Below are 27,647 nucleotides of genomic sequence, written 5' to 3' on the forward strand. Positions count from 1 at the left end.
TTTCATTTACAAGTGGAACAACCCACTCTGTGAATACACTGCCACTCATTAGCAGCTGTTACAGCGATTACAACTTAGAACAAGTTAGCTGCAGGATACAAACCCCCAACTAAAGTGTCTGGTTAAAATGTAAAAGAGAGTTTGTACTTACAAATCATTGATTGAGAAACGTATTATTAGTTAAGCTTAGAGAAAGTGTCGAAAAAGATCCCTGTGTAGAACTGAGTCACAACTATAGGCTGTATATAAAGTCACCACACGAATGTTGAAAGGTCAACAAAGGAAATTATTGAGTCAAGTATGTGTACAATTTAAACAAGAAAGTGATTTATTTTTATATTCAGGGATAAATTCTAGCTATCAAGAGCTAGAACCAGAGTTTGGCAGCACTTGTGGAAGCTGGGGGGGTCATGAGGAATTCAGCTTCAGGTTAGGAAGTTGAACTATGTGGTCCATTCTGTGACCATGTCTTTTGAAGGAATGTTTTTTAATGACAGTGAAAAGAACGACCTCGCTCATTGCTGGGATTTGAACCTTCCACATCGCCCCAACACCTCAATCTGTTTGATTGGCATTCCATCTGCTGAAGAGCTGATGGCTGAATGTATCAGGGGAAATCTAATCATCTGATGCACTATGGGTCTTTCAATTTACTTTTGAACCCACATTGTTATTTCTTTATTGCTGTAAACATGCTCAAATGAGGTAGTAGGTCACTTATATACCTTATCTATTTTTTAATTAAGTATGCTGAAGCACAGTGCCTGAAGAATAGAAAATGTGTAACCGCCCAATTGTTAATTTTAATCATTTCTGAAATATTTTTTCTTTGTATTGTAAAATACAATGAAGTATTGTTAATTGAATTAAAACATACAGTTTGCGAAGACAAAAGGTGTTTCTGTTTTTCTACATTTATTCATTTCTAAATGTATTTATTTCTCTATTGGTGCATGTATTTAGTTATTTATACTCAAGTCATGTTTTTGTCCTTCATATGAGATAAAGGGGAAATTCCCCAAATCCTGAATTATTGACAGATTATTGCAAATATGCTACTAACTGATTCAAGATAAATCTTCAAACATTTCAAGATGTTTGATGATTTATACAAATCAAATATAAGAAGTTGTTGTAACATTGTCCAATTTAAACAAAATTGCTCACACTACATCAGGGCCCCTACTTGAACAGATCTATTAATCTGCATGTAATAATACCGATGGCGCCACCTACTGGCAACAAGAAATAAGTTTGGTTTTCAATTTACATAAAGTTTTCACAGTGTGATGTGCAAGTGATAGTGTTGACCGTAATGAACAATTAGCAGGCAAGAATCAACATCAGCTGACGGAGGAGGGAAGCATTTATCCTTGGCGCAGTGCGTAAAACGCATGCAACGCTTCAAAATGCATGTGCCCGGGCCCGTTCAGTGCTGCTTTTCAGTCCTAGAAATTGACGTTTTACTGTCGGTGTCTGTTTAATTTAATTATTGAGTGTTTCTACTTCACTGTCTTAGTACATTTACTTGTAATGGAATACTTCTTTACTGTTTCGGGTACTTTTACCTCAGTGAATGATCCGAATTCTTCTTCCACCATTGGTTAAGTTTATTTTGTTGCTTATACCTTAGTACTTGTTCAACAAGTACTTGTAGCAGAGTATTTCTAGTATTAGTACTTTCGTGTCCTCCAGTCCAACAGGGGCCGCTGCTGGATCGGAGCTCGGAGTCTCTGGTTTTGTGTCGCTGGCTCTCTTTATTTGCTCAGAGCCGCGATGTGCGCAGAGAAGATGAACATGTCCGCCGTGCAGCTGCTGCGGGTGTCGGTTCAAGAGCGGATCAGCGCGGCCGCTGAAAACGTCATGCTGCTGTTGGATAAAGGAGGAGGAAAGGCTCAAGTCCCGGCGCTAAAAGGGATGCTCGCCGAGCGGCTCACGGCGGCGAGCGAGAAGATCCTCGCGGGGCTTGAGGAAACCGTGGCATAGTACGAAGACCCAGTAGAGCAGTCCGAGCGGAAGATCAGCCGCCAGAGGAGGCTCCTCGATGCCGTGATGAAGCCCGAAGTCTTGCTGCACGAAGCAGGTCAGTCCCTAGAGGAATCGCTCACATGCTAACCGTTAGCTAGCATCAGCTCGACCAGCGGAGCTACTCCCTGTCTCTCTCTGCTGCACCCGGATGCTCGGCCTCTCACCTGAATAATGAGGAGGACTTGATGCTGTTGTGAACGAGTCTGTGCAGAAAACCTGCGGCTGTACTTATGTCTGAAACAGAAAGTCTGGACAAATTTCTCTGAGTTTTACCCACAGGTCTCGTCTGAAAGCAGCTTTGCCAATTAACTAACTTCCCCTCGCCCTGTTCTCCTCTGTTAGTGACCTATGGTTGGATTTTAAAGATTGCAACATCTTAGCATCTCTGGGTGTCTGTGAGTGAATAGGTTTAGAGAAACAGAACTCTAAACAAATGAAAGGAGGGCGGGGGCTGGAGCCGTTTGGGCCAGATATAAGGCCTTCACACAAATTGTTAATAATAACCTTTTTCTTCTCTGAGTGTTTAATATTGAAATTAGCTAAAAAATGTGTGTGCATCACAACACTGGTCAGTCTCACACCTGTCTTGATAAAAGGTCTGATAAGTTCTGGAGGAAAGACAGTGTGACATTGTTATGATTTTGTGGTTACAGCCGATAGAGCAGGAACACAATATTTTGTACTCAAGGCTAGTTTATGAAACACAACATCGGTAGGGAGAGTTGCCCAGCAACTATCAGAGTAGGAGCCTGACTGGGAGCGGCTCCTTGTCTCTTCCTGGTTCCATTTCCAAGAGGCGTCGGACTATGCCTGTGCACCAACAAGGGAGAACCAAATTGATTTGCAGTGACACCCCTCCATTATTTTAACTTCAATCACATCATACCCACTGTTATAATTATTACAAAACGCCTTCTGTTCAGCGCGATTATTGACTACCCCGTGCTAACTGATTTAGCGGAGGCTTTGCATGAATGCCTGTTAAACTTTCATTGCTTCTTAATAAATACTCAAATTAGACCAGGCCGGCTCTTCTCTTATTTAGGATAAACTAACACGCCAACACCTCATTGGTTTTATTTGGCCTCAAAATGAAAAACTTATTTACCAGAAACCCTTTGTTTTATGCTGCTTCTTTTACGAGTTGTATTGTAACACCAACTGTAAACAAACTCAACATGTCTACTTCCTGGAATGATTTTTCAAAAGTCGACATTAAGCGACACAACACAAGTTTTTCAAAACACTTCAGGAAACTCTGAAATTATAAACGTGTGTATTCTTGTTTCAGTGTGTCCTGCAGAAGCCCAGCAACTGATGGTGAATAAAGAAGAGGTTCCCCCTGGGCAGCAGCAGTGGAGCCCCCTTGTGGACCAGGAGGACCCAGAGCCCCCCCATATTAAAGAGGAACAGGAGGAACCGTGGACCAATCAGGATGGACAGCAGCTTCAAGGACTGGAGGAGTCTGATATCAAGTTCACATTGACTCCTGTCACTGTGAAGAGTGAAGAAGATGAAGAGAAACTTAAATCGTCAAAGCTTCATCCGAGTGAGACAAAGGAGAACCGAGCGGACTGTGGAGGACCAGAACCAGCCAGGAACTCAGGTCCTGATGGACATTTAAAACAAGGTACTGAGTACAAGACTGAAGACATTGGGGATGATTGGAGGGAGACCAGGGAACCTCAGACTGGTTTAAATACAATAGATAACAATCCAAGTGATATGGGATGTAAGACAGAAAAAAATTTGTTTAGTTGCTCTGAGTGTGGTAAAAGATTAACCGAAAAGGGCAGTCTAAAAATACATAAGAGGAGTCATACAGGAGAGAAACCGTTTAGTTGCTCTGAGTGTGGTAAAAGATTTAAACGGAAGTGCTATCTAAATAGACATTTGCGTGTTCATACAGAAGAGAAACCATTTTGTTGCTCTGAGTGTGGTAAAAGATTTAGCCAAAGGTGCAATCTAAATATGCATATGAGGAGTCATACAGGAGAGAACCCGTTTTGTTGCTCTGAGTGTGGTAAAAGATTTAGCATGAGTGGCAATCTAAATATACATATGAGGATTCATACTGGAGAGAAACCATTTAGTTGCTCTGAGTGTGGTAAAAGATTTACCCAAAAAGGCAGTCTAAATATACATATGAGGAGTCATACAGGAGAGAAACCGTGTAGTTGCTCTGAGTGTGGTAAAAGATTTAGACATAGGTCCAATCTAAATACACATATGTGTCGAATCTACGAAGTGACAACAAAAATCCACATACCTGGACGGACAATACCTGGATCTCTTCCACACTGTCAAAGTGCCTACCCCACCTTAAGTAGTGCATGTCTGCCCACTGCTCTCTGTGTCCTACTGTCTTCACCAGATGGGTCCATAGCCGAAAACAAATTTCCCCCTTGCATGTCGTGTGTGTGGGACTAATAAATACCTTTACCGTTTAGTTGATTTGAGTGTGGTAAATATTTAGGATTCAGTCCTATTGTACGAGACGTGAGGATTCATAAAGTTGAAAAGTGATTCAGTTGAAACCTAAGATTTATTAGGATTTATCAGCATATATTGATATTATACATATTCATAGTTCACTGTTTTAAAAAGACTATAAACAGTTTTTATGTCCCTAGCTCATTGAATAACACAAAATATTTGTGTTTATACATCTTGTTTCTACTGATTGTTTGAAAACAATGGTTTCTTGGTTCGTAAGATACAATGACATTGTGTGTTCTTCTTTATGTATCGAATGTGTTTCCGAGAATAAAAGTCTAATAAAAAGTTAACGACGTCGCCCTCCACTTTGTTTCTGTACGAATGGAGGCTGCACTGGCTACAGTTGAATTTTCTCAGCATGAGACAAATTAATCAGCTGCTTATAGTCAGAGATGTTTGTTTACGTTTGACGTGAAGTCAGAACTGGGCAATATCAGGTCAGAATATCTGACATACGAGTCGTCTGGAACACAGCACTACACACACACACACGGACAGTGAAGCAGCGAAGACGGAGGAGCCCTCATTGACATGAATGACGGTACATGTCAAACAGCAGGATTGTTAAATTCAGAGACAGCTGTGATGTCCCCAAACTATAAAAAATTAAGAATTATTTGTATATGCTTGTGTTTGTACTGGGATGGATTGGTTCCGTCGGTCAATCTGTTTGCTGGACTCAGTAGAACACAGATCTATATAAAACAACATAGATCATAGGGCAGTGATTCAAAACAAACATATTTAATCTAATGAGCAAATAGCAGGCAAGGATCGACATCAAGTGACTGACGCAGGAAGTGAAGCGTTTATCCTTGCCGCAGTGCCCAAAACACACGCCACTCTTCAAAGTGCTCGGGCCCCTTCAGTGCTGCTTGCAGTCCCAGAAATTGTAGAAATTGTCATTTTAATGTTTAATTGTTTTTGTTTTCATCTCCATTTGAAGTTAATCTGATGTAAGCCCTGGTACAAGTACCTCAAGTAAAAATGTGGAATATGGCCAAAATGGCCACTAAATGCCAAATGGCGGGCTTACTGTTGTGCTTTTCATAATGCCCCTTGAGGCTTTTTTGTTTTTCTGGTCATGATAGATCGGTCAATGTGAATGCATTCCAGGGGTCTCGTTGTATTTGATGTTTTGTTCACAAAAGTTGGAAATAAGTATTCACTTGGTGCCGTCTAGAGTGTTTTGGTAGGCACAGCTTCAAGACGAGTAAAGCTCAGCACAGTGTTCCTTTTCCAGTGCCTTTGGTGGTGAAACAATTTGTTCCCTCAATTTGTAGTGGCAACTCTAGGAGAATGATAATAATGATGAAATATCTTATTTTCAACTTTCATGTGTTTTCTTAATTTGCAGTGCAGTGATCTCTCTCAGCCACCGTAAAAACCTTTTCAAAATACATCAGATATATTTTACCTAACACCTGAAACTTATTTAAACTTTATCTACTTAACCCATGTGGCATACAACTCTTTATTAAAATGTAAATTTTTTTAAATTATTTAGAGCAAATGCACGAACTGTTCAAAAATCATTTCCCCCTCGTGTCCTCCTCCTCAGAAGCACATCGCTCGCTAAATAGACGATCTGTGTTCAAAGGGTCGGTCTTCTGCGTTGACCAATCAGAGCGCGGAGCCGTTGAGGTTTGAATCCCGGTCAGAAAACAGCGGCAGATGACAGAAGCTCGTTTCCTGTTCTCCAGACGCAGTGACGGACTTTCTACAACACATCTGCTGACTTCACACCCAACATGTCGAAGAAACAGATCTACTACTCTGACAAGTACACCGACGAGGAGTTCGAGTACAGGTGAGGCTAACGACGATGCTAGCGTGTTCAAAAGACCGTTGTTTTGACTCCAGCGGATAGTTAGCTAACTTCGGAGAGGCGAGGTTAGCTCCGTGGCTAAACACAACGTTAGCGCCCGTTGGCAACTCCCTCCCTGCGTGTTTAGTTTGATATAAATGTGTATGGTTATTGTCTCGTCACAACTATTTAAAGAACACCACCATATGCTCCACGTATCGCATACTTGTGTCGTAAAGTCGTAATGCTAACGTTACGTACCTGCCGCAGGTAAAATGAGAGGAAACAAGCTACTTTGCTGATGTTGTAAATGTAGTTGACGAGTGTTTACGTTGCATTTAGTTCCCCTGCGAAGGACGGGAGGTTTTTTCCCTCTCAAAGCTACTCTCTGAGCCCCATGGGTCCTTCCTCATACTGTAGCTCCTCTTCCTCTCACAGGCATGTCGTGCTCCCGAAGCAGCTGTCGAAACTGGTGCCCTCCTCTCACCTGATGAGCGAGGACGAGTGGAGGGGCCTGGGGGTGCAGCAGAGCCAAGGCTGGATTCACTACATGATCCACAAGCCAGGTGAGTCCCACATGGAGCCCAGAGGACAGCCCTACACGTTCATAATACTCACAAGCCACTGAGAGAAAGAGAGAAGAGAGATAGATAGAGAGATAGAAGGAGATCAGGGGTCCTTCCCTCAGTACAAGACGAAGAGTGTAAGATAAATCATAAAAGATCCAAAGTCTTAGTTACAAGTACAAATTATTGAGAAATATTTAAACAAAGTTAATGTATTAGAAAGAGGTGGCCAGAGCGCTACTGGTTTCCATCACACCACTGGTGCTCATGGGAGGGAAGACATGTCAAGAGAAAACCTATGTCCAAAAATAATGACACGAAGACTGCAAATAATGACTTTGTCTCTGTGAGTCATTGAAAACCTGAGGAAGGCTTGAGCTGAGCTATTTGAGGACCTGGATTCTTCATGCCAGTAGTTTTAGACACAAATTTCCCTGGAATTTCTTTAGGTTAATGTGTAGCTGCAGCAGCCTGTGATAGTCAGATCAATTGTGTGTTTCCTGAGCTACATTTTTTTAAGGAGATGAATGATTAAAATGATCGCTAAGATGAATTAGAAGACCAATGATTATAATGATCAGTAACCTTTTTTATAAAAACGTGAGTATACAAAATATTCTGGCAGTTTAAGCTGCGACTATTAGTCAGTTGCACACGTCTCACAGGAGATCGTACCCACCCACCAAAGTTACATTTAGCAAGAACGGGCACTGTTCTTCCCATTTTATATCAAAGGACAATTAAACTAATGTTGCTTTAATATCTGCTTGCATGTGCCATTGGACTGTGTCAAAGATCAGACCACAGCTCATTGGCAACATATATACTTTATGGCAGGGGTATTCAACTACAATTTAAAGAGGTCCAGGTAGAGAAAATGTCTTGAGGCCAAACTATTTAGTGTGATATATATTTAAGTAGCCTAGTAGTTGTATCAACATCTGCATGTACTCACTACCTGACTGTCAAATCAAATTAATTCAGTACGATTCAAAAACTCTTTGACAATATTTATTTTTACTTAACGTAGAACTGAACACATATGTGTCTATGATTGCAGATATGTATAATGTTCTGTCATTAACTAAATAAAAGTAGGGCTGCATTTAAAAATAAGAGAAAATAAATAAAATGGGATAATTGTTTCAAAATAAGAGAAAATAAATAAAATGGGATAATGTTCAAATAAAGGGCTTAACTTCAGAAAAATAAAATAAAGGAAGCAAAAGCTATAATTGTTCTGTTTCACATCTTGACAAGAAAGTCTCAACCAATTTTACAGATAATACATCTCAACACATCTTAACAATTGAACAGTTTTAGAATCATTTTCTTCCCCTCTTATATCCCATTCCCCCACTTTTTTTCGTCAGTTTCTCCATCTCACTCCTGTTTCTTCACTGTCTCTGTCTCAATCCTTTGTTACTCGCCCTTTCTCTGTCTCACTCCTGTTTCTCCACTTTCTCTGTCTCACTCCTGTTTCTTCACTGTCTCTGTCTCAATCCTTTGTTACTCGCCCTTTCTCTGTCTCACTCCTGTTTCTCCACTTTCTCTGTCTCACTCCTGTTTCTCCACTTTCTCTGTCTCACTCCTGTTTCTCCACTTTCTCTGTCTCACTCCTGTTTCTCCACTTTCTCTGTCTCACTCCGGTATCTCCACTTTTCTGTCTCACTCCTGTTTCTCCACTTTCTCTGTCCCACTCCTGTTTTTCCGTCTCACCCCTTTGTTTCTATCCCTTTGTCAGTCTCACTCCTGTTTCTACACTTTCTCCATCTCACTCCTTTGTTTCTCGCCCTTTCTCCGTCTCATTCCTGTTTCTCCACTTTTTCCGTCTCGCTCCTCTGTTTCTCTCTCTTTCTCCGGCTCAGTCGTCTGAATCTCTCTATTGGTTTTCTCTACCTGTATCGCTATCTTTCTTTTTCTTTCTCTAACTCTCTCACCTGTCTGCACTGTAGAGTTGCACTTGATTGGCTGAGTAGTATCACGTGGGAATGCTTAACTCGCATGCAATTTGTCTGTGGGTTTCCTCATCTGCTAAACTACTACCGTAAAGACTACAAAAGATGCGGCGGTTACAAATAGAAGCGCTGTGTCAGGTTGTAAATCATAACCTTCTGTTTTGGCTGTAGGTCCGGGTCCGTACGGGACGGCTTCTGGGTACGGACGCGGTCCGCCTGTTAGTGACCCCTGCTTTATGGTGTAACCACCTTTACCACAGATGATACTGATGCACTGATCCTTTGCTTTCACCCTCCAGAGCCCCACATACTTCTTTTCAGAAGGCTTCTCCCAACGGACTGATCGGGAACCATCTGTAAATTACCTGCATCATCTCTGCTTATTAGTATCGTCTTTGGACCGTACACCGCTCCTGAGTACATCTCTACATTTGTTGTAAATGTATTGTGCGGCAAACCCGTAGTTGTATTTTTTTTCTTCTTTCTCAGTCCCTCAATTTTAAGAGGTAATTAGAGGCAACTATCTTGATTCTGCTGTGAATGTTGATTAATGATATGGAGAATGTTTGTCTGTCAACTGTACATTCTTTATGTTTTTAAATGTCTTTGGAAGTCGTTTTGTTAAGTTTGATCTATTTACTGAGCGGTCATACAGACAGAGGGTTTTATTTTTCTTAAGCCTATGCTTAACACATGGTGTTTGAATGTTTGTTCTTTATGTTTGTGTTATGTACATATTAAATTTCTAGGTATTATACATTTTGACAGTGAGTCAGGATTGATTCAAATTACACTTTGTTGCTGAAAGAACAAAATAAATTGTACTTTCTTTACATGTGTTGCTCAAGCATATTCTCCTTCCATTGCATAATGATGTTTCTGTCATTCCATCCAAGTGATTGATGTTCAGTCAGAAATGTGGACAACCAGTGGGGTGACAAATTCTGAGTGTCTGATGCCCAGAGAGAAGGCCGGCGCCCGGGCCTTGTGAACAGTCACTTTCTCCGGGTTGTAAGTTCCAGGACCCGGCTTCTTGGTGGCGTCTCTGGGTAAACTGTGTCGTCCCAGCATGGAATACGCAGGCTGTCGGTGTAAATACACACCTGGGTCCGTGCTGTTGTACCTGCAAGGCCCGGGCGTCTTGGCTAAATCCACAGATGGTCCTCCTGTGCTGTAAGTACCCAACAGTGTGTAGCTTGCACTGGCAGGCTTGTTTGGGACTTGAGGGCCCATGAGTGGAGGGAGGCAATACTTGTTAGGAGCAGGTACTGAGTCGACGCTGCGGTAGAGTGTGCGAGAGCCCATTGTGTAGGACGGTGGTCTGCGCTGGACGTTGCATGGCGCGGCTTTCTCAGGACTGTAGGCCCCCGGTCCTGGTGTTCTCAAGAGCTCCTCTGATGATGAGAGAACAGTCGAATAACCGTCAAGTCAGAACCATATGGTTGAGGAGCATCAGATTTCAAGATTCAGCAGCTGATTCTCAACAAGTGTCACAAACAAGTGCATTTGGATAACGGTTGACTGTTTGGTTAGAAGGTTGTGGCAAAACATTCATTTTAAAACATATTCTAAGGAAAATATGCACTGAAGATAAATATATTTTTCCAATGCAGGGGTAGAAACTTACTCTGTTCTTTCGTTCTGCCCAACATGGAGTACGAGGGCGTGCCATCTTTACCAAAGCGGGTGATTTTTGCATCAACATGGTAACGAGGCCCCGGACTAGAGTCAGCACAGTACACTGCAGGGAATGTAATCATTTATTATAAACTAGTAGTTTTTCCTCACTCTCGTTTAGGGTTCAGGGCAGAGGATGTCACACCTTGTTAAAGCCCTATGAGACAAATTATCATTTTTGAAGATGGGCTATACAAATAAAGATCGATTGATAAACTCAACATAATGTCTCATCCTGTGTTTGATTTGATCAAGCATGACTTCAAATTAGACTTGCATGGTGAATAAAGAGATGTCTCCCTCTAGTGGATATAGCCTGAAATTGCACCACCATGGAGCTCACGCTGACTTAGTTTATGTGATTCCGAGTAATTATCCTGAAAACATTAGCTCTTGGTTATGAGCAGATTTGACACTAAAGTTCATTCAGACCAAGACAGTAACAAAAATGTATAATGAAGTTTCAACCACATCTAAAAGTAATAAATAAACTGTGTCTCACTGTTGTCGCTCATCTTGCCATGGAAAGAGTAGGCAGGGCTGGTTGCTTTGGTGAAGTCATGGCCAATAAATCCGATGGTTGGAGGAAGCCTGTAGCGACCAGGACCTGGTCCTAAACACAGAGGCGCGGGGGACACACAGGTGAACTGTGGGTTCTCTGCACACTCCTTTACTATTTCATTTAAACATCAGGTGCCTCAAATTACATCTGCAGTGCTCAAATGACAGATTTGCATAAAGGGATTCAGAGTGGCAACAATAAGTTTTCCACACATGTCACGTATGAAGCTTCCAGTGCCAGAGTGAAGTATTTCTTCACCTTCATCAGTTGCCAGAAAAACAGAGGTCTGAGTCGGTGAGTAATAAATATGTCTACAAAGTCACAAAATGAGTGTATCTCACTCAACCTTAAAAACATTTCGATTTATAACAACGTGAGAAGCAAAACTGAGTTGCTTCATTATCATTCTGTTCTCGTCTGTCAGCCAATCGGCCTGCAGCTATTAGTGATTAAACCTCTGCATCTGATTTCTGTCTGCTGTGCACACAGGGTCAGACTAAAATCGAGCAGATCCGATCAGAGCAGGTCGGTGCTGCAGGGAAAAGAATTAGGATTACATCAGCGTACAAGTGTTCAGAGGCATGTGCACACGCAGGGCGAGTTGGAGCATTTTTCCCAGACAGGAGCGAGTCCTGGCAGGTCCGCTCTCTGAGAGATCCCCTCCACAGTGTTGCCCTTTGGAATGATGACATGTCGCATGACAAAAAGTGACCGGCTGCAACTCAGGTAATGACGTTCAGGCAGGGTGCAAAAGGAAAAGTAGCTTTTGGTAAAACTTTATTTTGTTGAAGTTACCTTTTTCTCTTCCTGCAATAGCTGAATATTTCTTCTCCATTGACCCTTGTAGAAGTGATGGATCCTTCAGGAATTCCTCAATAGCAGCAAAACTAAAGAAACATTCATACACGTTGACCTTAGCAAGACAAATCAAACTATAGAAAATAAAAACCTGAAGCTAATGTTTTTTGTACCTTACCACAGGAAAACTCCTCCTCTCAGCTGGACCTGAGGCCGGTTTCATCCTCAGAAAGTCAAAGAGTCATCAGGGGAGCACTGGAGGAAACTCCTCGATCCATGAACACCTCGGTTGTCTTCAATTATCATATTGAAGCTTATCCAGGATCCAGCATCACCCGTGCCTCCACTGACACTGAAACCCAGAACCCTGGCTGATCCAGAATCAATCTCTAATTTCCTCTGAAACAATCAAGAAACCTGAGACCTATAAAACACAAAGTGTTAACAGCGGCGCTGCCTCTGCCCTGGATAGGGTTTATCCCTCTGCCTCTTTGCTTTTGTCAAATGCTCCATCCACAGTGGCTCCTGACAGGTGAATGGGGCCCTTCCTCCACACAGGCACATGTATAGGTGCACTCAGCTGTTGTGTAGGAACAATGTCATCACTCCGATTCACTCTCATGTAACGCTAGCTCCCCTGCAAACCATGAAACCAGGATCCCCCTCTCTCTCCCTCCTTTCTCTTTTCACTCTTTCTGCTCATCGCAGTGTGGAGCCGCTGTGTCACTCCTCAGCCGTGCATGCAGTTGCCACGGTGACTCCTGCGGTTACTTTGCTGCAGACAGGTCCCCTGCACTGTTGGCTTGTTGTCACAACCCGAGTTGGACTGGATGGGGAGATCATTGTGTGGGCTCAGGATGGAGGCAGGGAGGAAAGGTTTTGTGGAGTTTCATCACTTTTATCTCAAACAGAGAACAACAAGGGATCATCTTCATTTCCCAGCATGCACAGCACTACCTTGACACGGTCTTCCCCCCCGGACATCATAAAGCCCCAACACAGATGCAGGGTCAGAGGCAGTGCAGCACACCTGGAGCAGTTACTACCTTCACTCAGCAGGCCCCATTGATCTGGTCATAAATTGCCAACATACAGCTGGAATACACTGCTGGAAATTGGACCAGCAACCCTCTGGTTTGTCATCTTTAACTCGAGGTCAAACTGATTACCCAGATGCAGTTGCAGTTCCCTCTTTCATCTCCTCCAATCCCAGTGATAATTTGGGGGTGAGATTTGAAGGACTGGTTTGAAGGCCTCTGAGCAGCCGGTCGCCGGAGGCCATGGTAACCAAGAGGGTCGACAAGTGACGTGCAGAAAACAAACGTTAAACTTTTACAGGCTCCAACTCTCTTGTTGCCGCTGCTGCTGCTTAGGTAACACAAATCTGGTGCTAGCAGCACGCTAATTCGAGTGCACACTGAAGCCTAGACGTGTGTACAGTATGTACAAACTGACACACACACATGTGCATGCTTTCTGTCTCTTACACAGCAGCTTGCCAGGGGTCAGAGAGCCACTTATCAAAGCAAAGGGCCTTCTGAAGCAGCAGGGCTGAAACACAGCTCACTGCAGGTAGGAAATCATCTCCAGACTTAAGCTCTGGAGATGATCTCCTCAGAGGAAATGGAGTCTTCATAAACAACTGCACTGGAGCTGCTCTGCTGGAGGGACACTCGCATGGAGTGTGCTGCATCGGCAGAAATGACTCTGTAGGGGTACAGGAGTGGCAGTACGAGTTAACCCTTTCAATTGTATGTGACAATTTTCTGCTTTGTGTGATGTCATCTTCAAATGACCGAATGTACCGACATTTTAAATACCCACAGAAATAGTATCTGTTATAAGAGGGTAAAGGTATTTCATTGCTCCACTTACAAAGTGAATCAGGACATGCAAAATAAACAGAGACTCAAACGCAGGAAACACGTATTACCCATCAGGTCTTGTCTGCTTATTAACCACAGTGTAAATCCAACAGAATCGAAGACCTGGATTGTATACAAATTTTATTCTCGTTTGTTTTAAAAAGCACAAAGTTTTTATATGAATCTCGGGGGTGGGGGGGGGGGGGGGGGTGGGGCTACATTTAATCAAATTTGGTAAATTTACACAAATTTAAAACTTCATTCTTGATTGTTTTTTGAGTTGATTGCTTCAAAAATCAAAATTTAACAAAGAAAAAAAAAACACAATAGCTTATGAACTGTACAATCAAATCTCAAGGCAGGTAAGGTGAAAGGCGACTTGAGAGTAGGTGATGGTCGTGTCATGATACGATAGCTTCAGAGACATGTCAGCCGGCGCGTCCTGGTGCACACGCATCTCCTGTAACTGTAAAGTCCACGGTGGGAGTCGGCCAGGGGCCTCGCTACATGTCAGTCAGCCCCTCGTCTCTCTCTCCTCAGGTTTGCTGTAAATCTCTAATGTGCTGTTTTTAAAAAAAATCGCAAGAATGAAAAACATTTCAGCTTATGTTTCCGTAAAGCATATGGTTAACATATGTCTTTTTCCAGCACCAGATATTCATCAAACAAGTCAATTATTGGGTTAAAGCTTGCTATCAAAGAAATAAAATGCATCTGATAACACAAACTGTATCTTTTGTTTGAACCGAAAGAACCGCAAGGGTAAAAAGTCGACTGTGTGGGCAGACAATGGCAGAAAAATACAAATGATATGACATCTAGCTACAAATAAATACCACAGATAGAAAATATAACAAAAATATTTTTGCTTAAAGTCAGGTGTAATTACAAACATAAATACTTGATTATTTCTTCTAGTGATTATAAAGGCATTACAGTGAATAACAAAGACGCTATGGTGCCTATTGGTGAACAGGAGTCTGGAGGAAGAACAGCAGGAGTCTGGAGGACACAAGCTTAATAACAATCACGCACAGTCACATCCAATTGCACACAAACACACATATAAGAAGGCATCCGCTCCAACATACACACACTCGCTCACAGAGTCTCTCTCGTTCTCCAGACCCCCCCCATCTCTTCCTTTCAGGAGTCCCAAGTCTTCTCTTTCCATTCACTAACATATATTCACAAATAATGTACAATTTGGAGGAAGGCATGGTTTCGCTCTCTGAAGGTTTCTGTGGACGACAGGAAAACAAAAACACACTCTCAATATCACATTGTCTCAGACACAGTTACAACATCTGTCTCCGAACAAGAGACCTGCGGAGTGACAATGTTATTTAACTGTCCAACAGCAGCCAACAGTTCTTTGTTAAACATTATAACCATCAAATACGGATCAGTCTGTGTGAGATTCCATCTTTCCAAACTTGTGTGGGTTCTCCTGAACGGACAGTTTAGGCACAATCCCTTCAAGACCTAATCCTGATTACCACAAAGTATTTGTGTGCTAATATTGTCAAAACTAATGAGCTTGTTACTGAAACAGATTTTGAAATACAATTTCATCAATTCATCTACGCAAGGCATTTTTGTTGAGGCAGCCACATGTGCTAATGTTGATAGTTTGATATTTTCTTAAAGATTCAACTTTGATCTTGAAATTTTCAATTTATTACAACTTTATAATGGATATGAAAAAAAGTATCTGTTTTAGTTTAACTTTATCTCAATATTTTGCCTTAATTCTGGAAATGCAAAATGTCGTAATAAAAATCTCACTCTTCTCAATTCTTAAAATTGATCAATTAGTGATTTTAAACAAGTCAAATTCTAACCCGGTGACGAGAACACGTATTCCCAGTGTAAATGGCTATGCGCTAAATCTCAAGTGTTATTTTTTATATCTAAAAAGTATTTAAAAAACTTTCTTCATTATGGGGCGCTCCAGTGTATTTTGAGACTCAATAGAGCACCAAATGTGTATCCATCCATGTATGAAAGTAGTCCCCAATAAAGGCATTACTAACACATGTTTCCCATTGTTAGTTTTCATCAACACAGAAGAAGCGGCACATACCATCGTTCAGGGGTGTTTTTTGTGTCCAGTGTGGGTAGCTGGGTGTCTGCTGTGACGAGCACCTTCTGCTCTACGTCCTCCCCACCTTCAGGAAGGTAGAAATGCTCCCCCGCCTCCGCGTCAGCAAGGAAAGGATCTGAATCGGGGTCGTATTCATAGGAGTAGTAGGAAACCTCTGCCATGGACCCCTGCTCCTCTTCACCTGGACACATGGGTTTCAGTTAGTGACAGATACAGACACAACAAGAGATAAAGCCAATCGAAATGTTGATAACAAAATCTGATACGCGTTGACGGCCACTTGATTTAAGCTCTGAAGTGTTTTGCGTGACCTGGAGCTCTTCAGCAGCAATACTCCATCAGTGACAGTAGGGGTCCTTCTAATTCTACTTTAAAATATTTTGCAACGCCATCCTGTTCTACTTTAAAGTCACTATATTTAGATGAGGGCACGGTTTCATTATATGCTTTTATTAGATTTGCACCTATTATGACTCTTCTACAATCACATTCAGCTTATTTACACACTGTGATGACCGTTAGACTTTAAATTGAGTTCTAACACGCAAACTCCAAAAAGAAAATGGAAACCTTTAATTCACCAAGTGTAAACTTTACGTGAGTAGAAAACACGCACACGACAGGAAGCTCAACCCGAAGCCAGTGAGACTGTGTATCCAGTTCAGTGTATCCTCTGGTACAAGCTCACTCGTACGACAAGTCTGCACAGGGAAGCTAATTCCACAGCTTCCTCCGCTGTTCCAGTGGAAACTGTCAGTTCCTTGGCACAACCCACCTTCACCTATTACACTCTCGGTGCACTTAGCGGGCATGTCGTCAACTTTCTAATGGTTTACAATGACAGTGTTTTTACAGTGCTTATTCAACCTAATCTCCCCTGTGGTTATCATGCAGGAGGTGAGCATGTCAGGCTGTGTGCATACATGTTCGTGAACAAATCTTCATATTATCGTATATATAAACATAAAGAAATGTGTGTGTTTAGGTATATTTGTGTGTGTGTTCATGTGAGTACATAACAGAATTCCTGTGGTGAGTGTAAAGCGTTTTTCTACTATGGAGACCTTTCCCTGAGAGCAGCTTTGTGAGCTACTGGGAGCTGTAGGCTGGGAAACAAGTCCGTGCAGGCTGCGCCACATCACTCTCACACACACACATACATACATACACTGACACACACACACACACTAAAGTGGGATATATCATTGATACCTGCCACAATACCACATGCAATCCATGCACATCTGTGTGCAGCATGTATGTGCAGCATGCACACTCTTGCAGCTTGTAAATGGCTGCAGCTCCTCTTTATGTTTTCATTGCCAAATGTAACACAGCTACATCCTCCCTCCGCACGCAGCCAAACATCCTATCAGGAATTCTCTGGCCGCCTTCCTCCCTGGAAGTGACTGCAGATCTAAGCTCATGGCACAGCAACAATCGAGCCTGCAGCGTGAAACCTATCCACCTATTTATCACACCGATTGGAGACATGATGTGGCAGCAGGGGAATGTGCTGCCACACAAACCATCTCCATCTCGATTTCTCTCCTCTAATCACCTTTTGATCTGTCTGTATTTTGTCTTTTTTACACCCCACACATCTTTTCATCTCACTATTTTTTCCTGCTACCCTTTTGAACTCCCATTCTTTGCATGATAAAAAAACACACGTAAACACACAAATGTCCTATATTTAAAATATAATGTGCCCTTGACATGCAAACTAATTGCATTTATTGGCACATGCTACCATTGGGAAGCAATGTGTCCCCAAATATTGACTCTAATTTATATTTAGCTGACACGGCCACTTAGACTGAGACATCTTGGATGCAGAAGCGGATTAAATCTGCAGATGTAACATGCTCTAGACAACGTGAGCATATCGACAACAACTGTCAGGTGAGGAAGTAAACAACATCTCTGCTGCTTGAACTCAGGAGGCAGATGGAGGGAAGGTTAGAGAGCATGACCGGGGTGATATAGAGGAGTGTACTGTATGTAGGAGTTGGGGGTTCATCTCAAGCTATGTTTAGTATAGTGGTAGATGAAGTTACCTGTGTGTACAGGCACTGAGGGCAGCTCAGTTTCCTGGTTTGCTGTTGGTTGCTTGTCCTCCACCGTGGTCTCCACTGGAAAGACAAACACACACACACGTTTGGTTTTTCACGCTTATGTGGTGGCCACGGCACATACGAGGAAAAAAAGTACTTATGAATTAAACAGAGTCTCAGTGTTGCATAATCTAAATACTGCCCAGAAGCATTATCCACCCCACTGAGCAGCACCTCTGATGTACACTCTGTCTCAAAAGGAGCCTGCATTAAAAAAAACACTTTCCAAATATGGCAGGGGCCAAGCCGCGGCCGAGGGGGCCATGTGTGGAAACAAATTATCTCTTTTTCCTATTCAAAAAGGGGGGGGATATGGTGGCATTGAATGTTGTCCCCCCCCCCCCCCCCCCCCACGCAACTGTACACAAACAAACAAGGTCAGGGAGCAGCGAACAAAACCACGGCTCCTTTGATGATCGACGCAACACAAACCACTTGGCACAAACGCGGCTCTTTAACCACCAAAGTTTTGTCTGTGTCTTTTTCCCCCGATCCGCTCCACAACATGAAGGCTCCTTTGTTGTTGGGCTGCGCGTCGGAAAGGAATGTGACAAGGATTTCAAAGGGCTGGACAAAAGCACTCTGTCATTTGGACGGAGCCCTGTAATACAGCGGGGAGCAGAAGAGGGGGCGGAGGGGGGCGGGGGGGGGGGGGGGGGGGGGGGTGCGACGGGGAGAAAACGCTTCCAGTAATCAGCTCAACACCTGAACAGCTGTTTCCACACACAGAGGAGCGGAGGGGCGAACGCACACACGGACGTGGACCAGATGCATGCGTGATGCCCGACGGACGGTTCCACGGAGATGCTGATGGCAAAGCAAAGTCGAACAAGTGTATCCAATGAAATACGCAAGGGATAAGACAAACACTTGTTTCTTATAAAGGAAAGACAAGTTTTGGAGATGGTGTCAGTGAGATACAGCTAAATTACTCCACGAATAACCACAGGAAGAGATGATAAAACCTAAAGCTGGAGGACGAGGCCAAAAGTTATATCATAAACAAACATATTTTTATATCACTCGATATTTGATAATTATCATGATATGTGTCACATTGTTATTTCTTCAGGAGGACAGACTGATTGTTGCTCCTTTTAGACTCTTCTCTTTATGAGCAGAAAATGACAAACACTTTACAAATCTGTGGTGGATCAACTATGTGTCAAACCTTGTCACTGTGAAAGTGCATAAGAAATACTTCAGATATATATTGAACACTTGTGTATAGCTATTGAGGAAAACTGCCATAGTTACAGATTTGGACTTATTTCCGAGCCCAAACAAACAATATTAGCGTTGAGATTGTGGCTGTTTCAAAATTCAAGCCACGTTAGCTGACTCTCATCTCGCTTCACTTATTCAGCTGATGTCCTTCATGTTAGATAAGCTGCTTCCTGACATGCACTGAACTCTATAGTCTCCTGGAACTATCCGGAGGGGCTGCATGTGCAAACGCAACTGTGTGCGTCCGTTGCCGCAGACAATCTCCAGAGTTTTCTCCTCGTCAGGATAATGTCAGAGTGAGCTCATTCTCCTGAGGATTCACAGAAATCTAGTGGGCGTGATGATGACGGTTCTAACGGGCGACAGACAAAACACAACTATTTCAGGGTGAAAAATAGGAGCCATACACGTAGAAGACGCCGAAGAAGGTGGGTTAGGGTTAGGTGTCAATGTGCTGTAAACAAAAAGACGTCAGGACCAAACTGTGAGGCCATTGTGAGAAAATGGATTGAGAGATTTATTTCCATTTAAGTCGAGCTGTGTTAGCATGGCAACACGGGGAGACATTCAGATATCAGGAACCGAGGCTTTGGTCAAAAGAGCAGCATGATGAGTGAATGATGGAAAGACTGAACTCCAGGTGATGACAGGTGTTGTGCGATAAGCGAGCTCTTACTGTGAGGACACTGGGACAGTGGAACCTGCTTGATGCGTGTCCCATTTCGACAGGCAAACACCTCCATCTGACACTGGTTCTGGTAGAGCTGCCCGTCCGACCCACAAACCGGCTCGCCGTCGTAACCGCAGTCCCTGTAGCAGGTGCAGCGCTCAAAGTGCTCCTCCTCCAGGCAGCCGTACACATTGTTGCACTGGTTTGCCTGCACAAAACCTGCACGGAATAATAAATAGAAGTGACTGAAGGAAACGCAGTGCCTGTGTATCATGAAGGGGTGGTAGAATGACTCTCACCTATCCAGTGATTGGTTGAGCTCTCCACCTCATTGCAGGTCGGGCCGTCACAAAGCTCCCGAGCCAGCGGGCTGCTCTCGCTGACGTTGTAGAACCGTGTGGCCTCGAAGGCTGCACAACAAGCAGAGACCCACACCAGCACATTCACACACCCGCACACACAAAACAAAGATGACGCTCGCTCATCATAACTAGGTCATAACCGCAGTGAAAGAAAATCCAATTTCCATTAAAAAATTAAGTCACTTCGTAAATCATGACCGGTTCGATTTTTTTCCTGCTCTGTAACTCTTTAAAGGGAGGCACTTCAAATATTCATCAGAGGCACACCTGGTTCGTAGTAGTCATAGATCTTGACCGGAACAGGCGCTGTCTTGCCCACAATGTATTCCCTGACGGCTTGGAAGGCCACACACGTCACACACTGGCTGGGGATCTAAGGTCAGGTGGCAAAAAGAAAAATAAACTCACAAAACATACAGCAACACATGTAAATAGAGACAAATATGGACGTTGATAAACTTTCACACACACTTGAAATAGTCTCCAGTTATTGTGAAAACATTGGTGTGCAACGTTTCAACTAATTCATCATCAGTACCGCATGATGTGCGCACCCCCCTGATCAGTGGTGGGATTACTTTGTAACTGTATTTATTTACTTTTTTATGTATCTGTACTTTGCTTTCTGCTACAATACATTTTCATTCTTCAAAGGTTCACAGTGTTTTAAAGTAAGAGTAGGACATTTCAACTGATCCAATCAGCATGAGCAGATAACACTAGACCCCGCCTCCTCCAGCAGCATCACTGATGACTAAACATGTGAAATGTATTTGGAAGAGACTCAGCATCATGACGCATTACACATTTACATTAGGAAAAGGTTTCAGTCTGCAAGTACTTTTACTTATAATACTTAAAGTTCATTTAATAGCACTTTTGCTCAAGTAGAAGGTTAAATGGGGTACTTCTACTTTTGTCTATTAATTTGTACTTTCACTTAAGTGACATGTGTGACACAACAATGAGGATTCCACTCACCTCGTCGAAGTAGAACAACACTTTCCTCCCACTCAGCTCATATCTCTTCAGACCCACTCTCTTATCCATCAGCAGCTGTAGAGGGAGACACAAGTAAAGTGTGTAGGAAAACACAGAAAAAGAACCGAAGCAAATCTGCAAAAGGTTGAGGATTTTAAATTAATATGAGTATGTGTGTGCTATCGAGTTCCTTGCTGAATCTGTTTGGCCGGAAATATTTGAGGAATATTCATGAGATCCCTCACGCAACTCTTTTATGATACGTTTTGAAAACTAGGGGTCAGAAACCAGCTGAGCCAACCCTCCTTTATATAAATGAGGTAGACAAAATAATAGGAGCTCTTGCCACGGCAGCAACAAAAACGGCCGCCTCGGAAATGATCAAAGCATTGAAGCAACACCTTCCTAAAAACATCTTAACGTTCATAAAGGTAGGACTCACTGCAGGACTTTTGTACTATACTGCATTCGTTTTAGCTGGGTGTACCTAATAAACTGCTACCTTACTGTTTGTAGTGGCCACGGACATGGACGTGAACACGAATCAGCACCACGGTGGACTGGACAGCTCCACCTCATGCTAATCAGGGTCCACTGTTCACACAGGATTAAATATAAAGTGTTGACTGGTTAACTCGTGCTACTGGTCTCACAAACCACTTGAACACACTGGAGAGCATCTTGGATCCCAGCTGTCAGAGATCCTTTAACTGGTGGATGTCCCTTTGTCTGCCGTATAATTCATAACACTATATAGTAGCGTGGCCTTACCTCACTGTCAGAGTCCATATGGTCTACATTTGATTGTGCTCCATGAGTCATAACCTGAATTCAAACCATATGCATTCTACCGTGTCATGAGGGGCGAGGCGAGGGTGGAAAATGGACCAGAGCACCAATCATGGACTTGGTTTCTATGAGTCAAAATCAACGAGGGGTCATAACTGTCCTCAGTGAGAGCCCGATCAGAGTTTTATTCTCAGTGAGCTTCTGGTATTTGGTGAACATGGTGCCAAAGAGTACAGTTGGGTAAAACGTGCATGGATATTTCTAATAAATAGGAGCATATCATTGAGTAATGAGGAAATGTTGAGTGTGTGCACAGAGAGCCGGCAGAGTTAATTCCCCCTACAGGGAGATTTTTCATTCTGTTAAAGGTGGCAGCCTTTAGACAGCAGGGGTTTATGAGGTGCTCAGCCTGAGCTGGCGCCACCGAGACACACACACACACACACACACACACACACACACACACACACACACACACACACACACACACACACACACACACACACACACACACACACACACACACACACACACACACACACACACACACACACACACAAGATCAACAATCTATCCACAAAAAATTGCAACGTGCTCTGGGCCGTTAAACAAAGCTCATTATATTGGGTGATAAGAAGCCGTGGGAGTTCCCAGTCAGTCATCGGGCTAATCATTCATGACTGCAGCATCCATGAAGGCAACTAGACATGACTGTAGCGGCCAAGCTTGCCACCATAAATTGAGGAATGTAAGTGGCAGCCGGGCAGGCAGCAGTAAAACACCGAGGGAGGCTAGCAGGGGTGTAAACTGAGCTTGTTAGCCACTGCAGCTCAGGTCAGCCTCAACTGACACACTCACAGCAGTGTGTGTGTGTGTGCAGGTTTTTGTACGTGAATGTACGTGTTTAACATCTCCCCAGGTAGCCAGAGAGGTGTCTCTTGTAGAGTTGAACGCCTGCAGACCAAGGCCCCATAACTGTCCAGTAATGAGGGACAAGCTTGCGATGGGGGGCTGGGGAGCTGACCTGGATCTAGACCTGAAATTTATCCTCCTTTTCTATTATTATCCATCGTATTTTAATTCACCCTCCATATCCTGTGTTACTCCTTTATTCAGTTCCATGTTAACTACATTAAATCCATCCATTTCCTCTGTCCTTTGCAAACTATACACGTTTCCTCTGAGTCTGTGCCTCATGAGGCCCCAGTATGGTGAGTGTGTTAAGAGACATTGTAACTCCGCAGGGCCTGAGCTGGCTGGTCCTCTCCTCTCATCATACCTGGAAAAACCACCATAAAAAGGACCTTCATCTTCATGACCACTCTCATGACCGTGACGAACACATGGACACACACAGAGACACATGACACAGCTTCACATTGGCCGAGTAGAAAACACACTTCACAGGAACTCTTCAGGAAGTCTTCAGGAGCTGCTCTGAACAACAACTTTGAACAGCATTGAAAGGAATGTCAGGTTTACAGGAATAACCTTTGTGTTTGTTTAAGGAGGCATCCTGTTTACGTTCTACTATGTTTCAAAGACCCTGTTCAGTTCCTGTATTAACATCCGTCCCAGGTGAACCGATCATAAGTGGTCAGCTCTCGAACGCCTCCTGAATGCGTCCTGAGTTCAGCTCACTCAGTCACATTCGGAGTTGGTCTGGGACAGATGTAGCTAATGTGTTCTGAGCCACATATGCAGGGACCGCCTACTCAGCTGACGTCCTCTGACCCGCTACAGTTTAAATGCACCTCTGTACGCTTCTCAGTGTCCAAACGTCCATTTGTTTGTAGCCACCGCCACAATATCAGCACTGACCAACACAATACTTTTCTTAAATGTATCATAGCTGCACACATTCATTCATTTAACCGCTCGCTCTTTCTCTCTCTTGTCTGAACTGAGTATCAGATAAATTCCATGAGGAACAGTCTCTAATCCTTTGACAAAGTATTTTCTTGTGTGTTTACCTACCCTTTCTAGACTTTCGACATCTGCTCGGAAACCGGAAATCATTGGAACTTCTATGACGGCCATGTTGGATGAGCCCGAATGGAGCCACCTAAGCAGAGAGTCGGGGTGAAGGTAACAGTGTGAGACTCAGAGCTGTGCAGACCCACTCCTTATTTGTACACAGATTGTGTGTCTTACCGAGCACAAACTTCAAGGGAGATTTGAAAGTCCATTTTGTCCTGGTGGGCTGCCGGGTCGTCATCATCGATGGGTGCCCGCCGCTTCCGGTTGAGCTCCGAGCGGTTGTCCGCACGGCTCCGGGAGCGTGGGGGAGGATGACGCGAAGAGGAGGAGGTGTGCTGCAGTTGTCTCTCCTGTAAAGGTTCTTTCAGGTCCACTTTGAGCTGGAAGGCTGGTTTGGAGACTGGGTCAGGTACGTTGTAGCTCACATCAATCTACAGAGAGAGAGAGAGCGATGGATGGGTAATGTTAAAGAAAGTTACCCACAGATTCAACCATTGCTGTCAACGTCTTGGTCGTTTTGAAACCCTGTATGGTAAACCCTTGCTCTTGGTATGGCTCTAGCGAAGCCACAGCCAGACACTGGCACACTACCATGAAGGTTTGTACAGAGACACTTACGTATTGACCTTGCCTATTCTCAGATTTTCAAGAAAATGAAAATGGATGGATTTTCATGAAATTTGGTTGAGACATTCTTTGTTCCCAGAGGATGAATCTTACTGACTTTTTCTGTACTGGCACCACAATGTTTATATTTGTGGTCTATCAGGATATAATATTGGATGAACTGCCCTAAAATCTGGTTCACAAGTTGGTGTACACTGTAAGTCGTGTTGAATTATTGATCAGAACACCAGAGGCTTAAGGGGTGTGCTGATTCACTAGGAGTTGTACTTAGTTTGTTATTTAATCAGGGGTGTGTTTCCCAGTGTAAATAATAAATCAATCAGAGAGTGCAATCTCCAATTCCCTTTAAAAGTCTGTTAATTATTGTAAGAAACACAAGTAGACCATCTGTGTGTAAAAGGCAGAGTGTATGCACCATGTATACCCACATATGTGTGTGCATAACACACCCTTCAAAATAATCCACCATTGTCATCTGACCAGGTTTTGGTCAATCGCTCCCAATCACTCCACCCCTAACCTTGGCCCACTACCTGGAGATTTGCCAGGTAGTGACTACACCTCATTTTGAGTCTAAAGCACACCTGGGCAGTCAGATGAGTGCAAGTGCATTTTCTATTGAAAAAACATGGGCACTTAATGGAATACTGCATTGCTGAAACTAGCAAAGACACTTGACTTGCACATGCTGATTTTCACCAATAAACTAAGATAGAAGCCTAGTTCTTGGATTGTTGCTCCCAATATTCACCTTACAATTGATGTAGCTTTACTATGAGGATATGACAAGAGACACAGAGACACTTGACATTACCCATTGGTTTGTGAACTGCCTTTTGAAGGCTCAAGTTTGGCATATAGGCTGGCGCCATCTTGCTTTTCTGAAACAGGAAGTAACCATTCTTTGAGGGGCGAAGTCGGAGCCTGACTGAGAGTTCAAGAACACTGCATGCCCACCAATAACTGCGACCCGCCCCCATTGGATGGTACTAACTGTCAATCACGCTATATCCAATCCCTACATAAACATCTATTTCACTGTAAAGGGGACCATCATTTACTAAATGAACTTGAACATGTTGCAATGAGGACGACCATTAACTCTTTTCAGGAAAATGTTAACTGTTGTTAAAAATCAATTAAGATATAAAGTAATTTTTCTCAAAAACTGGATCCACCCCAGTTGTGGATGTGGAGTCGCCCTCTGCTGGTCACTCAAGAAAAAACAGGTTTCAAGCCCCTCGCATTGGCTTCACTTTCCAGACCCGGAGTCTACTTGCACTTTTATATATAGAGTATACACCGACCTGATGGTATGTCACAATGTCTATGTTAAAAAAAATGTGTGTGTGAGGTTGTGTGAGTTTGTGAGAGTTTGTGTGTGTGTATGTGTGTGTGTTTGTGTATATGCGCTGCTGACAGCAATATTAAAGACACGTTTTGGCATCAAACATTGGCAAAAAACTACTTAGAGTTCAAATATTTAGGACCTCCGGCCTTGAAAAGACTTAAGCAGCATTTTGAAGCATTAACCACAAATCATATTCACTGGACACAGGACATGCATTCAGCAGATGACTATTTCAGCCTGAGGACAAGTCACTGCTTTGACGCTCTTTTTAATTCCACAGGAGATTGTTATTGCCAGAACTGTTTCAAATTCTGAATAAATCATCCGCCGTGATTTGAGACCTGTGCAAAGCTACTAAATAATAATCCTGAGGCACGGGACGTAGAATCATCATTTGCAGTGTGTCTACAAACACATACACAGACTGGGCTCTTTGATTGGCCCCCGCTCTTGTATTTCATTAGAGCCCAGGTGCTGCTGGCCTGAGGGGCTGTCAAGGAGGTGTGTTGATGCAGAGAGAGGTGTGTGTGGGTATGTGTGTGTGTGTGTGGGGGGGGGGGGGGATGTGAAGAAAGGAACTGTGTGTTTGTGGACGAGTTGGGAGACGTTTCAGGCACTGCACAGTGTGAACGCAACATCCACGGGGCTGTCTGCCTCTGCCTCGGTCAAACCGAGTTCTGTCTCACATGTAGGTTTCTAAAAACAGGAATGTAAACATACAATTTTGATAAAGCATGCTTTTATTTTTTTTCATTTATGCCCCGTTTGGTTTTAAAGTGGTTAAAGGTTTAAACATTGGTCATAATACGAGAGAACAGAATATCATCCAGCAACGAGGAAAACTGACTCCTGGTGTTTATGAAAAGGGTTTTTGTTTGCCTCTTGTAGAAGTAGCACAAGGTAGACGTAAACAACTTCCCGTCCGGGGGCCACAGGAATCAACCGGAATGATCAACACATTCCAGAACAACTGGCTAAACTCTACCAGATTACTCCAATTTATGGGGGGTGGGAGGGAAAATTGGGACTCATTGGGTGACGGTAACCGACTCTCCCCTGCTGGGAGACTCTCGCTGTGAGCCAGTGAAGTAAGCATACTATTACGGTCCCACATTCAAGAATAAAACAATTGCAGAGTTACAATACCTGCATGAGACAACAGCCTTCTCCTTTAGCACTCACAAAAAGGCCTGTGGGGATACTGGGGATCTGGAAAAAGGAGAAAAAGAAGAAACAAAGCGAGTCATAGGGGGCAAGGAGAGGTGAGTGAGTCATTTATCAAGTGAATGAATGCTGGAGGCTGCTGCGCTGCCACTAGTGGGTCCCTGGCTACTAACCAGCGGGGCTTAATTGCCCCCAATTATAGCTGACACCACAGCGGAGCAACATGCCTGGCAGAGAGGACGCACTGCGCTCTCACCTGAACTGCTCCGGCTCATGGAGCCCTTTAACTGACCTAGCGCCACGATGGCGTGTCCAAAGCTAGTTTGTGGTCACGCTGTCGTAAGATCGTAATGTGTGAGCACACGAGCCAGCAAACCACAGCTATTAAATCAACAGATCAGCCAGGTGCTTTTGGGAAATCCAGCCTGGTTTGGTTTGGCAGAGTGGGAAAGGTTCTGGCTACTAAAGAGCCGGACACGGAAACATAGAGATTAAGTCGTATGCCAGACTGT

The 27,647-nt window shown here is 43.4% G+C and overlaps 4 protein-coding genes across 4 annotated transcripts in view; 2 read left to right on the plus strand and 2 right to left on the minus strand.

The window, feature by feature from the left end:
• Positions 1-1,780: 1,780 nt before the first annotated feature.
• On the plus strand, positions 1,781-4,787 carry LOC133961344 (zinc finger protein OZF-like). Its single transcript, XM_062396449.1, has 2 exons — positions 1,781-2,083; positions 3,320-4,787. Exons 1-2 carry the CDS (start codon positions 2,053-2,055, stop codon positions 4,456-4,458), a joined length of 1,170 nt encoding a protein of 389 aa, XP_062252433.1. The 5' UTR covers positions 1,781-2,052; the 3' UTR covers positions 4,459-4,787.
• Positions 4,788-6,164: 1,377 nt separating this feature from the next.
• cks2 (CDC28 protein kinase regulatory subunit 2) lies at positions 6,165-9,623 on the plus strand. Its single transcript, XM_062396450.1, has 3 exons — positions 6,165-6,337; positions 6,773-6,900; positions 9,158-9,623. The coding sequence occupies exons 1-3, from the start codon at positions 6,279-6,281 to the stop codon at positions 9,199-9,201; spliced, it is 231 nt and encodes a 76-aa protein (XP_062252434.1). The 5' UTR covers positions 6,165-6,278; the 3' UTR covers positions 9,202-9,623.
• A 141-nt stretch (positions 9,624-9,764) lies between these two features.
• Positions 9,765-10,716, minus strand: cimap1d (CIMAP1 family member D). The gene is made up of 2 exons (XM_062396451.1): positions 10,471-10,716; positions 9,765-10,258 (listed from the first exon to the last, which is right to left on the minus strand). The coding sequence occupies exons 1-2, from the start codon at positions 10,616-10,618 to the stop codon at positions 9,765-9,767; spliced, it is 642 nt and encodes a 213-aa protein (XP_062252435.1). The 5' UTR covers positions 10,619-10,716.
• A 3,175-nt stretch (positions 10,717-13,891) lies between these two features.
• cpamd8 (C3 and PZP like alpha-2-macroglobulin domain containing 8) overlaps positions 13,892-27,647 on the minus strand; it is a 42,977-nt gene continuing 29,221 nt past the window's right edge. The window contains exons 35-44 of the mRNA XM_062396144.1: positions 27,118-27,180; positions 24,168-24,424; positions 23,991-24,078; positions 21,225-21,299; positions 20,511-20,616; positions 20,181-20,291; positions 19,888-20,100; positions 17,928-18,002; positions 15,847-16,048; positions 13,892-15,001 (exon numbers count right to left, since the gene is read on the minus strand). Of these exons, the coding sequence (XP_062252128.1) occupies position 15,001; positions 15,847-16,048; positions 17,928-18,002; positions 19,888-20,100; positions 20,181-20,291; positions 20,511-20,616; positions 21,225-21,299; positions 23,991-24,078; positions 24,168-24,424; positions 27,118-27,180 (1,191 nt within the window). The 3' untranslated portion in view covers positions 13,892-15,000. The remainder of the gene's footprint in view (positions 15,002-15,846; positions 16,049-17,927; positions 18,003-19,887; positions 20,101-20,180; positions 20,292-20,510; positions 20,617-21,224; positions 21,300-23,990; positions 24,079-24,167; positions 24,425-27,117; positions 27,181-27,647) is intronic.

Source organism: Platichthys flesus, chromosome 9, assembly GCF_949316205.1.
Source record: "Platichthys flesus chromosome 9, fPlaFle2.1, whole genome shotgun sequence".
NCBI lineage: Eukaryota > Metazoa > Chordata > Actinopteri > Pleuronectiformes > Pleuronectidae > Platichthys > Platichthys flesus.

Bases quoted from the DNA above. Each gene is read 5' to 3' on its own strand.
- cimap1d (XM_062396451.1), bottom strand. From the start codon at position 10,618: ATGATTACATTCCCTGCAGTGTACTGTGCTGACTCTAGTCCGGGGCCT. The intron at 10,259-10,470 runs TGCATTGGAAAA...CTGTTCTCTCAT, and splicing joins ACAGAGTAAGTTTCTACCCC to CATCAGAGGAGCTCTTGAGA.
- LOC133961344 (XM_062396449.1), top strand. From the start codon at position 2,053: ATGAAGCCCGAAGTCTTGCTGCACGAAGCAG. The intron at 2,084-3,319 runs GTCAGTCCCTAG...TTCTTGTTTCAG, and splicing joins AGTCTTGCTGCACGAAGCAG to TGTGTCCTGCAGAAGCCCAG.
- cks2 (XM_062396450.1), top strand. From the start codon at position 6,279: ATGTCGAAGAAACAGATCTACTACTCTGACAAGTACACCGACGAGGAG. The intron at 6,338-6,772 runs GTGAGGCTAACG...TTCCTCTCACAG, and splicing joins GACGAGGAGTTCGAGTACAG to GCATGTCGTGCTCCCGAAGC. The intron at 6,901-9,157 runs GTGAGTCCCACA...TTCACCCTCCAG, and splicing joins CTACATGATCCACAAGCCAG to AGCCCCACATACTTCTTTTC.